Source organism: Falco rusticolus, chromosome 14, assembly GCF_015220075.1.
Source record: "Falco rusticolus isolate bFalRus1 chromosome 14, bFalRus1.pri, whole genome shotgun sequence".
Lineage (NCBI taxonomy): Eukaryota > Metazoa > Chordata > Aves > Falconiformes > Falconidae > Falco > Falco rusticolus.
Window position 1 is genome coordinate 14,659,019 of NC_051200.1, and position 15,964 is coordinate 14,674,982.

General features: G+C 51.6%; 1 protein-coding gene and 1 long non-coding RNA gene across 14 annotated transcripts in view; one reads left to right on the forward strand and one right to left on the reverse strand.

The window, feature by feature from the left end:
• The window catches only part of MBNL3 (muscleblind like splicing regulator 3), a 97,470-nt gene extending 85,688 nt beyond the window's left edge, over nucleotides 1–11,782 (reverse strand). For 3 of the 13 annotated variants that reach the window (XM_037408149.1, XM_037408154.1, XM_037408156.1), the window contains exon 1: nucleotides 11,689–11,782. Coding sequence is in view for 4 of the 13 variants with exons in the window: in XM_037408145.1 (XP_037264042.1) it covers nucleotides 10,102–10,104 (3 nt within the window). In the remaining 9 variants the exon portion in view is untranslated. Of the gene's footprint in view, nucleotides 1–10,101; nucleotides 10,793–11,436; nucleotides 11,536–11,688 lie in introns of those variants that run through there. The other 10 variants (XM_037408155.1, XM_037408151.1, XM_037408145.1 and 7 more) reach the window with 8 other exon arrangements.
• LOC119157326 lies at nucleotides 10,899–14,506 on the forward strand. Its single transcript, XR_005107491.1, has 2 exons — nucleotides 10,899–11,029; nucleotides 14,171–14,506. It is a non-coding gene; the product is annotated as an uncharacterized LOC119157326 (long non-coding RNA).
• Nucleotides 14,507–15,964: the final 1,458 nt, after the last annotated feature.

Consider the following 15,964-nt stretch of genomic DNA (forward strand, 5'->3'; position numbering starts at 1 on the left):
ACATCCACCATCAAAAGCACATTACAGGGTCAGTGAAAGTGGCCACACTGTTGCACGAACCACCTCAATTGTTACTTCCCAGATTAAAGAACAGAAAAGTAGCAGCACAAAAGTTAAATACAACTGAGGCTCTAATCCAAGTCCATCAGATGAAGGATCAGTTCCAAATTTCATGGACCCACCAGAACGCAATTCTGGCACCCAGGGAGGTAGCCTGGGGATGGGGAGCTCGGGTAGCACACACCTATCTTGACTGATGCACCTACTATATGCCTGCGACAGGGGAAGCAATATCACACACAACAGGTTTGGTTTAAGACAGGGTTTAAGGCCCTTACAACTGTATTTCATCACGAGTAAGCTCCAGTTCTGGGAGGTGGAGGGCAGACGTACATTTTATTGTGTGGAGTTGCCCTCTACTCAACCCAGCCCAAGACCTTCACTTACACGAGCCTGCGATTAGGGGATTCAGGTCATGAGCAAGCAGATCTCACGTTTTAATTCTCTCTCTCTCTCTCCGTTTCGGTTGCCTGAATCTCCAGGATAAGCAACATCACGTTCTTGCAGAAATCTAAGCAAACTTGCATGCACCAGCTTTCTCAAAACAGAGATGCATGAAGTCAATCGTAGTAACCTCCCACCCAAAAGTGTTGGATGCTGCCACTGTGCCATGCCACTCTTCCCCCCACACTGAGGGCTCAAAACAACAGTCCTAAGGCCAGTTTCACCTCTGTCTCAACAGTCCAGCTAACAATACATCCAGCATCAAGTTCATCAATACTGTTGCATTTGTATTTCCCCTCTGGTACACCCCCCAGAAAAATGTACATCTGAAAATACAGCAGCCTGCACCTCCTCTCGCTCTCCCAGCTAGCAGGGTTCCTCCCAAAAGCACTCTGCTGAGAGCCACTTTGGCAACCTACAGGTTTAAGACTATCCTAAAAACACCCACACACCCAGTATCAGACTGCAGCCCTAGCTCCGCTCTCCTGTAAGCATCACACAGGATTAGACCCTTGCTAAGTGATCTGGGACTGCAGTAACATGCTCCCAGCATTGCTATTCATGGCAGCTTTCACTACCTGCAGATGCTGTCCAAAAATACAGCAGAAAAATTTGTGCTCTTGGGAGCTCATAGTCTAAAGGCAGGGGTCAGGAGAAACACTCTGTTCTTATTAATTCAGTTCAACGGAGAGGAGAAAAAAAAGAAAGTCAAATCTGTATGCTTCTCAGAAGCAGATTATGGCTAATAATACAAAGATTACTGACATTAAATGAATTTAAATTCATTCTTCTATCATTCAGAATATTAAGTTTTTTACTTCCTCCCAGTATTGCTCCCATTTGTAGTCAGCTTCACTTTCTGCCTATCACAAAGATGTTATATTTGGACTATAATCATCATAATGGACTTCTCCCCCTCGGCAGTTTTAGTTGTACTAGGCATCTTAAAAAAAAAAAAAAAAAAAGCGCATTTGTTGTGTTAATTTAACAAGCATCCTATCTTCCCCCCCCCCCTTCCTTTTTTTTTTTTAGGCAACTGCATAACTCTGTAAACAAGTTCTGCACTCCTAATGGCTTTTTTGCCTATCAACAGGCAAGGGGGAAGCCACCTGCACAGCAGCAGTGTTACTCCTGTAGAAGGAACAAGTGTTGCTCAGCCCAGGGCTCTGCTAGGGAAGGGCATCCAACAGCGCTGGCCAGCCCAGACACACCACAGCATCAATACATCACAGGCACAGGGGGCCAACAAAAAGTATCTGTCGCTGGTGACCAAAACTCAATTTTAAATTCAGGTTGGACCTCATTAATGTTTGGACTCAAACTAATGACATTGCTCTGCACTACCCCTCCAGGAATTGAACGGTTTTTACAGCCAGCACCAGCAACCTAAAGATGGAGCACAGTAACAGGAACAGAGTCAGCCACCGATTTACTTTCAGGAGGAGAAACTTTTTGAAATTTAAAAGTTCCAATTCAGCTGTAGGATCCCTCTCCCCAGACATATCCCACAAGTTTCCTCCTCTCTTTGCATGCACTGAAAGTCATATAAACTAGAAACACACAGGACGAAGTGGGTGCAGACCCTGCAATATGGATGAATCCTGCAGCATTGTGCAACCAAACGCTCTTCCCATCCAGAAATCACCAGGTACTGTATCACCCAGGTTAGCTCAGCAGATGGAGATGCTCCAAGACTTCAGGGAGAAACTGCTTCTCACATAAGCTGGCATGCAAAATGGTGTAATTGCCCAACTAAGGGCATGTAGGACACTCTACGGCTGGGCTGAATTTACAAATCCTGGTACCTTCTAGAGGAACAAGACGGGTGGCACTACAGAAAATAAATAAATCTGTTGTTAGACATACCAGAAACTTCCCTGTACCTTATAAACAGATCGCAGGGTCTTGTCAGAAGGATAATCTTCCACCTAACATAGGAGACAGAATTAACTTGCCTTTCAGCAGCAGCAGCCTCATTCCAACCTTGGTATCTGAGCATCAGCTACCAAACGCATCATATTACAACACGGTCACCAGAGCTGAAGAAGTCTCCAACCCAGCTGGCCTCTCCCTTCAGCAAGGCTGATAAAAAAACCTCATGCAGAATCTGCCCCACATGCCCTACTCATCCCCTCAGTCTCAGAAGAAACGTGGCTCACTGCTACTCAACTGACTGCTCTGGAGACCCTGAAAATCATAGTAAAGGCGGTCAGTCCCAAGTGAGAGCCACCCAAGCGAGCTGTCCTGGGCAGACTGGTCCAAGGGAGTACACAGAGAAGGCAGGGGAAGGGTGGGAACAACCTGCCCGTGCTTCTGAGCGAGGTGGAGGAGGCTGGTTGCATCCAGAGGCAGCAGGGGAAGCATCACGTCACTGCAGAACGGCTGGAGGGAAGGGGCTCACTGTTCCTCCCGCAGGACAACAGCACACTCCGGTTGGCCTTATTTACGTGACCTGTAGTGTAATTCCTCAAGCACCACATGAAAGGTGCTGCTGCATTAGCCAGACCATGCCTAGGAGCTTGAGGCACAACAAACACTAGCTCGTTACAAAGGCTAAGCTTAATGAAGGACACCAAGGTTGTCACGCCGAGTGCTTCACCGAGTAATTAGTCAAGTCGAATTCACGGGTGGTGGCCCTGGTTTGAGGAACAAGCCGAGGACCTAGGAGGGAGACATTCATGGATCCAGGAGTGAAGCGCAAAGGCAAGTTGGTGACACCAGTGCCAAACCTGGACAGTCTGTCCAAGGACACAGAGGCACTACACAAGACACCTCTGCGCTCTGGCTTCCATGGTCAGATCAATGCCAGCATCTGGAGGCTTCAGAGAAAGAAGGACGGACCACCTGTAACCCTATTGATGGCTCCATGCTACTGTTTCTTTATTGTACCTCAAAAATAACTTTACTGAAATGTATCTGAAAATGCAATACTAGCCCCCTGGGCCAACATAGCTCATTACTATTTATTTCAAAACATTCAGACTATATTTAAAAGGATCCCACTGATACCTGGTATGGCTATAAAAAGATCTATCCAACCTGACTTGCCAGCTGTAGACAGGGTAGGAGATCCTACAACCAAGCGGCTTGATTAAAAAGAGTGAACAGCATTGATGGAAGAGTTTTGATCAGATTTGGGCAAGAGAAACCCAACGCCCTTTTGCTGCCCAGCCCAGTCAGGGAAGAGCCCAAAGCACCCAATCCTCTCTTCTCCATCCGTTTTGTATCTTATAGCCTGGGGTAACACTTTGCATGCTGTGGACTAACCCAGCACTCTGGAGAACAACTCCCAGCAGCAGCCCGGCAGCCAGCCACGGCAATGCTCTTTTGCAGGAGCTGGTTTTCCTTGTAAAGGTTTCCCCATCAGCAAGCCGGGGATGTTTGGCAGCTCACCATTCCAGCCTTTAGGACCGCTTTAACAACCGGTCCATCAAGCCACACACGTCCCTCCCGGCGTCACAGTCCTGCACTGCACAACCACCACCCCTCTGCCCTGCAGTCCCAGGACCTTCCATCAAAAGATTACCAAACACTTCACACACATTAATGAGTTAAGTCCCAGCATCCCAATTAACTCCAGCAGCATTATATCCTCATGACCAAGGAACACAGTAGCAGGCTGAGGTGTCCCCATCTCACCATGAGCCTGCCAAGGAGCCAGCCATGGCAGCCAGACCTGCTGGCTCCCTCCCTCTGCTCAGCTACAGACCTGTAAGCTATTTCAAAGGCTCTTTCCAAAATAGAAAGATTAAAAAAAAAACAAAAAACCAAAAAACCCCAACCCTTTCTGTTTTCCTTGAAAAGCAGGTCTATGCAGCAAAAAAGGTACTAATAAAGGTTTCACCATCCAAATTAAAAGTCAAATGCAGCAGTAAAGAGTCCCTGAAATACAAGAAACACATTGTGCATGGTGTGAAATTTATTGCTGCCTTACAGAATGAAGCCAAACATCTTAATATGGAAAAACACCGCTACTTTTGACCCAAACAGATTGGGAACAGGAAGTAAAAACAAATCACCCAGCTGCGGCCTCCCCACGCTACCAGCAGTGCAGAAACCAGCGTTTCCTGCCCATGCTCGCCCTGGCCAGCGGCCGCCCGGGTCTGCACAACGTTTGCCCAGAGGCCAATCCCACCAAAACTAGTCAGGGTTTGTTATTAAAGCTCTTGCAGGCAAGATCAGGCCTTTATCAAAGGGGAATCAGCTGGGGAGAGCCAGGGAAGCAGGGACTGCAGGAATCGCCCTAAATGCTGCATCCATTTGCAAACCGTACAGGTCCAGGCTCCCCTGGGAGGGGATTCCCCTTCTTCTGGTGGCTCTCTCGATTTTCACCAGCCAAATTCCTGACTCAGGACAGACGTATTTCAGGAGTTAATTTTGGTTTTACTGCATCATCACCAGCAAACCCTGAGAAATTAAGTCAAGCCTCAATTGGCTCAAAACATAATTGCATTTCTCTTAAATAATAGCTTTGCATTACTTTGGTTTTTGTTGGGCTGGTTTTTTTTTTTTGAGCTTGTGCATATTACATCCTAATTATATTTTCAAGCTTTCATTTGCAGCTACAGGAATAACCTAGAAAGACATACAGATGAGCTAATTTTCAAATCATCACTCAAGTAAGAAGCTGGAGCTTTAAAAAAAGTGACAGGTAGACCACGGGACCTGTAAGAAAAAAAGAAACACAAGAAAACAACAGTCCGGCATCTCTTTTGTGAAGGCCAGTAACTCATTGCCAACAAGAATAGCTTTAAGACTTTAGCAGAGCAAAGACTGACTATCACACACGTAATGCAACAGAAAATGTTGTTTACACAAACACTACACACGAACAGTAGCTCAGAACCTGATATTTTGATGAAAACTCTGCTTTCAGAAAAATCTTATAAGCATCACATTTACTAGCTCAAGCAGATTTTCCTTCCAAGATTTTAATAGATTACAGGCCAGGTGTAGAATACTTCATAAAGCAGAGTAAGATATCTGACTTGCGTGATTTTTGTTAAGAAATAATAGCAGCCAGCAAATTACAGCCATTAGTGCAACACTGTCTTCACAGCAGATTTATGCCAGCATTACTGAAAGCAGAATTTTACCCAACACCACTTCTGGGCAATACAGACATCTGCAGAACCAAGGGAAAAAAGCAAATAAACACGCAAAACCACACATTTTGTGCATAACCACCCAAGGCTTTTACAAGGACAGGTGTTTTGTGCCACCGTTCTGCAAGAAAGTACTTGGAGCATGCTCCAGAGTACACTCTCCTGCACGCAGCGACCTCCAGTCTTACCTCATATTCTTTTAAATCCCTCAGTTTCATGCTCCTAAATGCTGCTTTGGTGGAGGGCTCGTGCTGCGAGGAAGGAAACTCCCCCTGAACCCATTAATTGTGCTGCATCAAATCCTCCCTCTGCCCCAGCACCAAAAAAATAAAAAAAATCCAAGTTGGTCACACCAAGGAAAGAACAATAAGTGGGAGCTCGAAAAGGCAGAAGTGCCGCCAAAAAATCGGAGCTCTTTCTCAAAAAAAAAAAGGCCCTCCCTTAGGAAGCCTGCCAGTCAAACCCGATCACGAGGCTGTTTTCCGAGGGTGAATAGAGTTCTTATTGACACAGCTTATGTCTGCAGCATGCAGCCCTCCGCAAGGCTTTCAAGAGCAGATCCGATTACACAGACACATTCTCTCTGATTTTATGCATTCAGAAGCCCTCAGACATAAAATACCCAGCTCCGAAGGCCACCGTTCTTTTTTTCCACTCGCTACTGGCCTATGTGATTTTACCAAAAAAGAAAAAAAACCAACCACAACAACAAAAAAAAGGCAAGCCAACAGCTCCTGGCACCTTTACTTGGGCTGCAGAGGACCTCACCCTTGCTGAGCAGGGCCATGTAATTCGGAGGCCAAGCCACAGATTTGCTCTGTGTGAGTAATACAAGACAACTCATTCCCATGGTGGGTACTTAGCATCAGGAGGGGAGAAGGGAAAAAATAAATATCTGCTGACACCATTTAAAATGAGGGACGATAACATCGCTCTGGGTAGACAATCCTTCCTGGAAGATGGCACGGGAAAAGGGGAGGTCACACACCTTTTAAAAGAACAACACGCACCGCCACAGCTTAGCAGGCAAGAGATGCCAAACTGCAAAAGCATCACAAGCACAAATTCAAGTAAACAGCCTATCCAGGAGCAGCAATTTGTGTACACATGGGAACCCAGAGAAAACAAACTAAAAAGGTCCATCTATACCATTTTTATGCTTAGGGGGCACAATGAGGAACTCCTTTGCAGGAGCAGACACACATACAAAGTCTGGGGTATCTGCGATGCTGCACTGAAGCAGAGAACAGAGAATTACAAAATATTTTGTTATTATAAATGCTACAGCTTCAAGACTGTGCTTCAGCAAGAGAGACAAGTCTTTGCTTAAATCATGTAACAAATTAGGACCTGAGCGTTGCCCCAGAGAAGGATGCATGCACTACCCAGAGGTCTGGACTACACCAATTAAAAAGAAACTCACAAAAAAGGCTAACAAGCAAACCAGTGCATTGCACAAGTAACTGGTTCTCTTATCACCTAGAAGGGAATGCCTCCTGTATCAACTCATCCACACTGAATTGAAACTTCTCACTGAAACACTGCATATAGCAAACACTGCAAATAAGCAAGCTTGAGCTTCAGAGCTTTTAAGGGATTTTAAGAGCAAACACACACTGTTCAATAAAGACATCCTCTCCCCCCTACTTCCAGGCTGTGATCACTCCCCAGCCAAATGTTTCTATCATGTTGCAAAAGATTTTTCTCACATTTTTCCTGCTGGGTGCTTGGAGGCTGGACCTGGGTAACCCACGTACAAGATGCCATGTCTGTCTGTGGTGGCAGTTCTTCTTTGGTTGGACATTTTGCACTCTGTTTTCAAAGCACAGCAAGAGAGCCACAGCTCCTATGACTACCTTTGGAAACCGAGATCTAAGCAAACTCTGCTCTTCAGTGCACAGCCTTGCTCTCAATGAGCCGCCTCGTGTTTCTAGTACCCATTTTAGTTTCCACATGTGACTTCTAGCATGTTCATGGTGAGAAAAGCCTGCTCCTATGAAGCTGCATACTCTTTCCCAACACATCTGAGTCACACAATGGTTTGCTTCACTGCCAAAGCCAAGCTCTCACCACCGGCACAGCAGGGGTATCACCAAATCCAGACTGGATTCATCATCATCACCTGTGCCACATTAGCCACAAAGAAAATCTTCATTTGCTTTCAGGCTCCTGACTAAGCTGCAGGCACTGGCGAATAGGAAAGCAGTGGTTGATTTGTGTATGAAGAAAGACCCATTTGCAAGACTCTAGCAATGCAATTTTGCTGTCAGTTTAACACGACATAACCCAGTGCTGCTAATAAAAGCAGCAGTCCAGCCTCATCCTGTCCTGCCTGTGGACCCCAGGTACTTGCGCCAACAACCGTTTCTGTTGCCACATGGACCAAGCAAACCAAGGAAGCAGGGATGGCTAAAATAAGTATCACTTTCCTTCTTGCTATTCCTTAATATTCTTCTTAATCCACAAGGATGGCGAAGAGACTGGAGGAAAGGGCTGGAAGCAGGACCACTTCTTCCACCACAGCACCAGCTTCACAACTGATTTGCGAACTATGCTGCAGAAGGTAAGAAAGCAGGCCTCCTCCCCCTCTTGGCAGTCACAAGTTTTTAAGTCCTACTTTGAGATTCCCTCAAATGTGCAGAACAGCCTCTCAAAACCTCACTTCTGATGGCAGCACAAGTGCAAAACTCTAACATCCATGTATTCAGCTTGCTAAGATGGGGCAAACCCAGGAGAAAACTTCTAGGTCTGTAAAAATCTAATAACAACACTTAGGCCTCATGCCTGCCATTCCCCAACAGAGAAGGAGGCGGCAGAGCAAGCCACCACTGCTTGAGAAGTGGAACTGGGCATGAAAACAGCTAGAAAAACCTCTGTGTGGATGCAACACCCCAACACCTCAGACTGACAACTGCCCAGTATCCCTACTTGCCAATAACCTTCCTGCAGTACGTGGGCCAGCACCGGGAGAGAGGAACGGCAACCCCAGACCAGCTCCCTCTTTCTCCATGGGGATCCCTCACGCCCCTGCGGCAGCGGGAAGGACGTGGCACCCTGACTTCTGGCCTGGCCAGATGCCACAGGAGGCTGAACAGCGCAAGAGGTTACAGCACCGAGGGGCTAATTTCCTTAACGACCACCAGCTCTGCTTTGGGCCCCTGCCAGTCTATCCCAAACCGCCTGGAGGACAGCACCAGGCCTGCAGACACACAGCCGTACACACAGGCTGAACCAGGCACATACGCAAACCACAGCTGCTTCTGGGAAGGCTGACTGCGCCTGACAGCAGACTGCACCTTCTCCTGCTGTAAGCACATCCCATAACACCTAGAAGCTTCTGCACAGGCCATTGTCTTTCAAAGAGAAACACTCTAACACTGAAATAGCTCTCAAACTTTTCTGGGCCATCACTATTTTAAAATGACTTCATTTAAATATGTACCACGTCTATATATATACACATGCACACACCAAGGGAAATTAGCATTCGTGAGAAGGGCTGGTGCCCACACATCGTAACTCTGCACAGCCTCCCAGGTCTGCCTGTGCATGACTGTACCACCACAGCTCCGCACTAGTACAACCCTACAGCAAACCAGAGCTGCTCGAGAGCCCCACGAGGATCCTGCCCCACTGGCAGGAGCACTGGAAAGACCACAGCCTATGGGCTCTCCACCAGACCCCCTTGCTAACACACATCTTTTCTTGGGGTATAGAGAGTGGTGGGGGGCAGGGGAGTTTTAAGACCAAATTACAGAGTCCTTTAAATGATTCAGCTCTGCACAAGGCCAACCCCCAAGTCCCTCCCTTCAGAAGTCCCCCCCCCCGCGCCCACCACAGCAGAGATGCATGATTTGGGACCTTCACTAGTAATAAAAGCTCCAAGCAGCACGACTGTGCCACATAAGGCGTTTCTCTAACCTGGAGAGCAGCACCATTGCAGCCTCAGCGTACTACCTTAACAGCGAAATACCCGCAAGGAGGACCCATAGGGGGAAAACATCTCTGCAACCCCATGGAAGCTGCTGTACGGAAACTTTTAACTGCATTACTTCTGCTTCTGCATAATTTCAGAACAACTAGCTTAATTCAGACTGCTCCAACTCAGACACTCCATAGTTTCAACACGGCATATACACTATTACCTCGCTCTAATTACAGGATCACGTTACGTGTCCAACAACTGCTGCAATTTAGTCTTGCCTGATACACCCAGCTCAAATTGCTCATCCCACCTCTCACTCCCATACTTTTTGGCATCCTTTGAATAAAGGCAGGAATACCTAGCAACACTTCAGCACCTGACACACACGCACCCCAAGCCCCAAAAAGGTAAAGTCGTTATTCCCTTGTGGTAACGAAGACAAGGACTTTCAGCAGTGCAGAACAAACTACGTTTAGGCAGACAGCATGGATACGACACTACTGCTCACGCACTTGTCTGTGCAAACGTATTACAGGATTACTGCTAATAACCACCGCTGCGCAATACCATGAATTCGCACGTCGTTCCCCCGAGCCAGGTGTTGATTTCGCACGGAGGCTATCCGCGCAAGAAAGGAGTTTTCAAGAGAAGCAAAATCTGCAGGATCAGGCCCTCGGAGTTTCACTACTTCAAAGGCAGGGGACGTTCCTTTACAGCAGCGCACGCCTTGCCTTTGAGCTCCAAACTGCATCCGCAGCCACCGCTGCCACGACCAGGGCAAGGTTTTTCCTCCCCGCCCGAGCCGAATGCTAACAGGTCTCTTGCTTGCGTCTCACCTCGCCACCACCTCATGCTCTGCCAGGGAATATTTTGTTCCCCGAGCGGACGAGCCGTCCGGCCATCGCTCCACGATGATTCAGCAAGGGGGTGGCTCCCCGTCGGAAGGCACACCTACTGCGAACTGTCATACCACGGGGCTGGGTGAAAATGGGAGAACTTGCTCTATCTATCATGGCTGCACTTTCCGAAATGCGTAGACCTGGCCTGGTAGGGTCGAGGGGGGCAAAGGGGGGAGCAGGGGGGAATCCATCCGCAGGCACATGGAGATAATTCAAGGAAATATCTCGAGGCTTTTAACTACGGCACAGTAAACGAGGGGGAAAAAAAATAAAAAAAATAAAAAAAGAGAGAAGCCACACACTTTCGGAGCCGCATCAACTTCGCCAGGCTGTGTTCTTTGTTTCTAGGCAGACTCCATGCGGTGGCAAGAATGAACAAATGCGCATGTCTTCATAAGAGTCCAAAAAAAAAAAAAAAAAAAAAAAGAAAAAAAAAAAAGGAAAAAAAAATCCCGCCTTCCCCTCCGGCCCCTCTCTCCCCGCTGTAGCGGCAGGGACCGCTCCGCTCCGCATAGTTTGCGCTGCTTTTTCAGAAGTAAAAGTCCGCTCCCACCCTGCTCCGAGCAGGCATTCGCTACGCTACGAGGCGGCGATGGGTAAGACGGGCGCCTGGCACACTTTCGGCTGCAAAAATTAGTTTTGGCGCGGGATTTTTTAGTCTTTTCTTTCCTTTTTTTTTTTTTTTTTTTCCTGGTTGTTTTGGAAATGAACGAAAGCACGCCGCAGCAGCGCCCGGCGCCGCGGTAGCCCCCCTCCGCAGGCGCCCCGGGGCCGGCCACAGACAAAGGAGCGCTGCGCCGGCACCCCCGGGACAGCCCGCCGCCGCTCCCGGGACAGCCGCCAGCGGCCGCCGCGCCCCGGCCGCGGGACGAGCCCCCGCCGCCGCCACAGACGCGCCCGCGTCCCCGCCGACCCCCCTCCCCAGGACGCGCCAGACCCGTCCCCGGGCGCCCCGCGGCTCGGCGGGGGCAGCCGGTGCCCCGCGGGCCGGGCCCGGCCTTACCTCAGCGGCGGCGCTAGCAGGCAGCGGGCGGCCGCACCGTGCCACGCGCGGCGGCACGGGGCGAGCCACGGGGGCCGGTTTAGCGCGGGGGCCGGCTGCGCGCCGCCATTTAACGCCTCCCGCCCGCCCTCCGCCCCCCCACCCCCTCCTCCTTCCCCGCGGCTGGCGGCCACGCGCGGCGTGGAAATGCCACTCGGCGGCGCCCCCCCCCACACACACACACGCCCCCCTTCGCCCCGCCGACGCCGTTACATTGACGCAGCGGCTCCCGGTCGCCGAGCCCGCCGTGGCGGAGCTAGCAGGGCAGCAGCAGCCGCCGCCGTCGTGGCCCCTCCGCCGCCTCCCGCCGCCGGGCGCACATGGTACGCTCCGGGGCCGCGCCGCGCCGCGCCCCGCCGGCCGCGCGCGCCGCCGCGCCGCCTGGCTGCTGCCATGGCAACCGGCCGGCCGCGCCGAGCAGGCCCGGCCCGACCCGGCGCCCGCCCGCCCCGCCGGGCCCCGCGCACCGGCCCACCCGTGCGGCGGCCGGCCCCGGGGGGCTCCGGGCCGGTGCTGCCCCGCCGGACTCCCGGGCGGCTTCTCCCGCGGCTGCGGGGTTACGCTGCCGCCCCCCGCTTGCGCCGGCGTGACACGGGCACCGGGCCCGGCACCGCACCCCTTCCCGGCCGCTGGACCCACCGCCACCGCCGCACCCCCCCCCCGAGTCCCCGCTGTCCCCAAAGCCACCATCACTTGTGCCTGCTGTGCCCCTCCTGTCGCCAAAGCCACCGTCACATCCCCCCGCTGCATCCCCGCTGTCCCCAAAGCCACCATCACACACCCCCGCTGTCTCCAAAGCCACCATCACATCCCCCTGCCGTGTCCCCACTGTCCCCAAAGCCACCATCACATCCCCCTGCCGTGTCCCCGCTGTCCCCAAAGCCACCATCACATCCCCCTGCCGTGTCCCCGCTGTCCCCAAAGCCACCATCACATCCCCCTGCCGTGTCCCCGCTGTCCCCAAAGCCACCATCACATCCCCCTGCCGTGTCCCCACTGTCCCCAAAGCCACCATCACATCCCCCCACTGTATCCCCGCTGTCCCCAAAGCCACCATCACACACCCCCGCTGTCTCCAAAGCCACCATCACATCCCCCTGCCGTGTCCCCACTGTCCCCAAAGCCACCATCACATCCCCCCACTGTATCCCCGCTGTCCCCAAAGCCACCATCACACACCCCCGCTGTCCCCAAAGCCACCATCACATCCCCCTGCCGTGTCCCCACTGTCCCCAAAGCCACCATCACATCCCCCTGCCGTGTCCCCGCTGTCCCCAAAGCCACCATCACATCCCCCTGCCGTGTCCCCACTGTCCCCAAAGCCACCATCACATCCCCCCACTGTATCCCCACTGTCCCCAAAGCCACCATCACACACCCCCGCTGTCTCCAAAGCCACCATCACATCCCCCTGCCGTGTCCGCACTGTCCCCAAAGCCACCATCACATCCCCCCACTGTATCCCCGCTGTCCCCAAAGCCACCATCACACACCCCCGCTGTCTCCAAAGCCACCATCACATCCCCCTGCCGTGTCCCCACTGTCCCCAAAGCCACCATCACATCCCCCCACTGTATCCCCGCTGTCCCCAAAGCCACCATCACACACACCCCCGCTGTCTCCAAAGCCACCATCACATCCCCCTGCCGTGTCCCCACTGTCCCCAAAGCCACCATCACATCCCCCACTGTATCCCCGCTGTCCCCAAAGCCACCATCACACACCCCCGCTGTCTCCAAAGCCACCATCACATCCCCCTGCCGTGTCCCCACTGTCCCCAAAGCCACCATCACATCCCCCCACTGTATCCCCGCTGTCCCCAAAGCCACCATCACACACCCCCGCTGTCTCCAAAGCCACCATCACATCCCCCTGCCGTGTCCCCACTGTCCCCAAAGCCACCATCACATCCCCCCACTGTATCCCCGCTGTCCCCAAAGCCACCATCACACACCCCCGCTGTCTCCAAAGCCACCATCACATCCCCCTGCCGTGTCCCCACTGTCCCCAAAGCCACCATCACATCCCCCCACTGTATCCCCGCTGTCCCCAAAGCCACCATCACACACCCCCACTGTCTCCAAAGCCACCATCACATCCCCCCGCTGTGTCCCCGCTGTCCCCAAAGCCACCATCACATCCCCCCGCTGTCCCCAAAGCCACCACCACATCCCTCTGCTGTCCCCAAAGCCACCATCACATCCCCCCGCTGTGTCCCCACTGTCCCCAAAGCCACCATCACATCCCCCTGCTGTCCCCAAAGCCACCACCACATCCCTCTGCTGTGTCCCCCTGTCCCCAAAGCCACCACCATATCCCCCCGCTGTCCCCAAAGCCACCATCACATCCCCCCGCTGTCCCCAAAGCCACCATCACATCCCCCCACTGTCTCCCCACTGTGCCCAAAGCCGCCACCACCACATCCCACCCAGCGCGCACCCTTATCTCCAAAGTCATCACTGTACCTCTTGCTGAAGGGTGGTGTCCCCTCTGTCCTCCAAAAAACTATCACATCCCCCCAGGCACATCTCATCTGTCCTCAAAGCCACCATCACATCCCCTCGCTGGGTCGCCTTGTCCCCAAAGCAACTGTCCCTCCCCCCCCCGCCCCCGCCCGGGCTTGGCCACCCTTACCTGGGTAGTGGCACAGCTCTTCCACGCTGCAGCGCTCAGTTTCACTCCTGTTTTGCAACAGAAAATTGCGTACGCCAGGACAGTCGCGAGGGAAAACAGGCGCAATGTGAAGCAGATGAGAGAGTAAATCATAAAGCCGTCGTACATGTTCTGCATACTGCAAACGAGGAGCTAATTTCCTGGCAGCCGTCTTCAGGATGCTTCAAGTCAGTCTTCACCCATGTGGCCCTCACAGACTTTGGCTGCAAGCAACCCCAGCCATTTCTGACTTCAGCACCTAATTCCTGCAAATATAGGTATTTTAATGACGCATTTTGTTAGGGTGAGCTGAAAACAACCGGCAGCTACCGAGTCGCTGAAGAAAACAAAGTCAATCACTTTTTTTAGAAAAAAAAAATCAGGATTTTATGGGTTTGGCGGCATTTGCTACATTTTCTCAAGCATGAGCTCAACCAGAAGCAGACGAGGTTGTTTATTGCACACAAGAGTGGCCCTCCCTGACAGCAGCACTAATGGAAATGACTAATAAAACCGCTGGTGTTCGTGGTCTGAGCAGCAATGCGGGAGCCCTGATTTCTGCACCCTGTTCTGACAACCACTTCCCCCGCAAGCAGGAGCAGATCACTTCGCCTCTCTTCCTAGTTACCGCCACTGATTCATAGTTGAGATCAATTAGTTAATGTTTGCAAAGTCAGTTGAAGATGAAAAAGCATTACATACTGCTAATAAAACTGTAATGATCCCACTGTTAAACATTAAACACACAATGATGTGTAAAAAAGAAATCATATTTATGGAAAATTCCTCTTGCTGCAAGGACAAAGGATTAGCTCCTAAAAAAAGGCAAGACGAGCTCAAATTTGCATTACAGGGTTGCGTTTCAGGGGTTTGGCTTCTGTTTAGGTCCCTGCTACCAATTATCTGTGTGCCCATGGGCACATCACTTGGGCCAGCAGCTGCTGACCCACCTGGAAGTGGCAACTTAATCCAGAGCTTGCCAAAAATCACCAGATGCTTTTGGAAAATGCCGATCCCGCTCATTTTGCGCCTCTGCTTCCCAGTCTGCTAAACGGGATGAGGGCTGCAGCTGCGTAGCCTGATTTTTGCAGGCGAGACGATGCTGCAGTGAGCAAACCCTGGCAACATGGTCCTTAAAAGCCAGGAGAGCTGTGCTGCTTGTCAGACACTTGTGTCGCACCACGGTGCGAGGAATAAAAGTAGCCGTGAGGGGCTTTCAGGAGATTTTCCTTGGCAATGAGTCTCACTTTAGGTGTAAAACTGGTAGCTGTGCTGCTGGTAGGGCTCCGGGTCGCTGTATGTAGAGCAGTGCATGTCTGATGCTCCGACCTACAGGCAAGAAAGAGGAGAGGAACCAGGAAAACCACCGTTGTCTGTACCTATGGGCCTGCGCAGGCCACATTCATGGTGATGAGGCACCGGTGTTTCTGGCAGGGCAGAAGCCATGGGTGGGAATTTGCACAAGAGGAGCTCCGGGCAGTTTAGGATTTGGCATGGCAATCTCGGAGAGAGCTCCTCCCCAGAAAGAGCAGCTCTTTGACGAGGTATCCCTCATTCCCTCAGTCGAACTGCCCTTTGCAAGGAGCATCCCTGAGCTGCAACGGCCTATTGCATCTTCCTCCTGAAATGTGATGCTACCCTGCTTTCGTGGTGATCAGTTGTTGACTGCAGAAAAGCTGAATCATGAAACAGAGGTTATAAACAAGGTTATTTTTAACGAAGGAAACAAATGCCACGTCATGCAGAAGTCGGAGCAAGGGCCGTCAGCTAGGGCTCACGGGTCTCACTCCTGCCCCAATATTCTCTGTGTCCTGCAGCAAATTACAGTCTCTCTAAA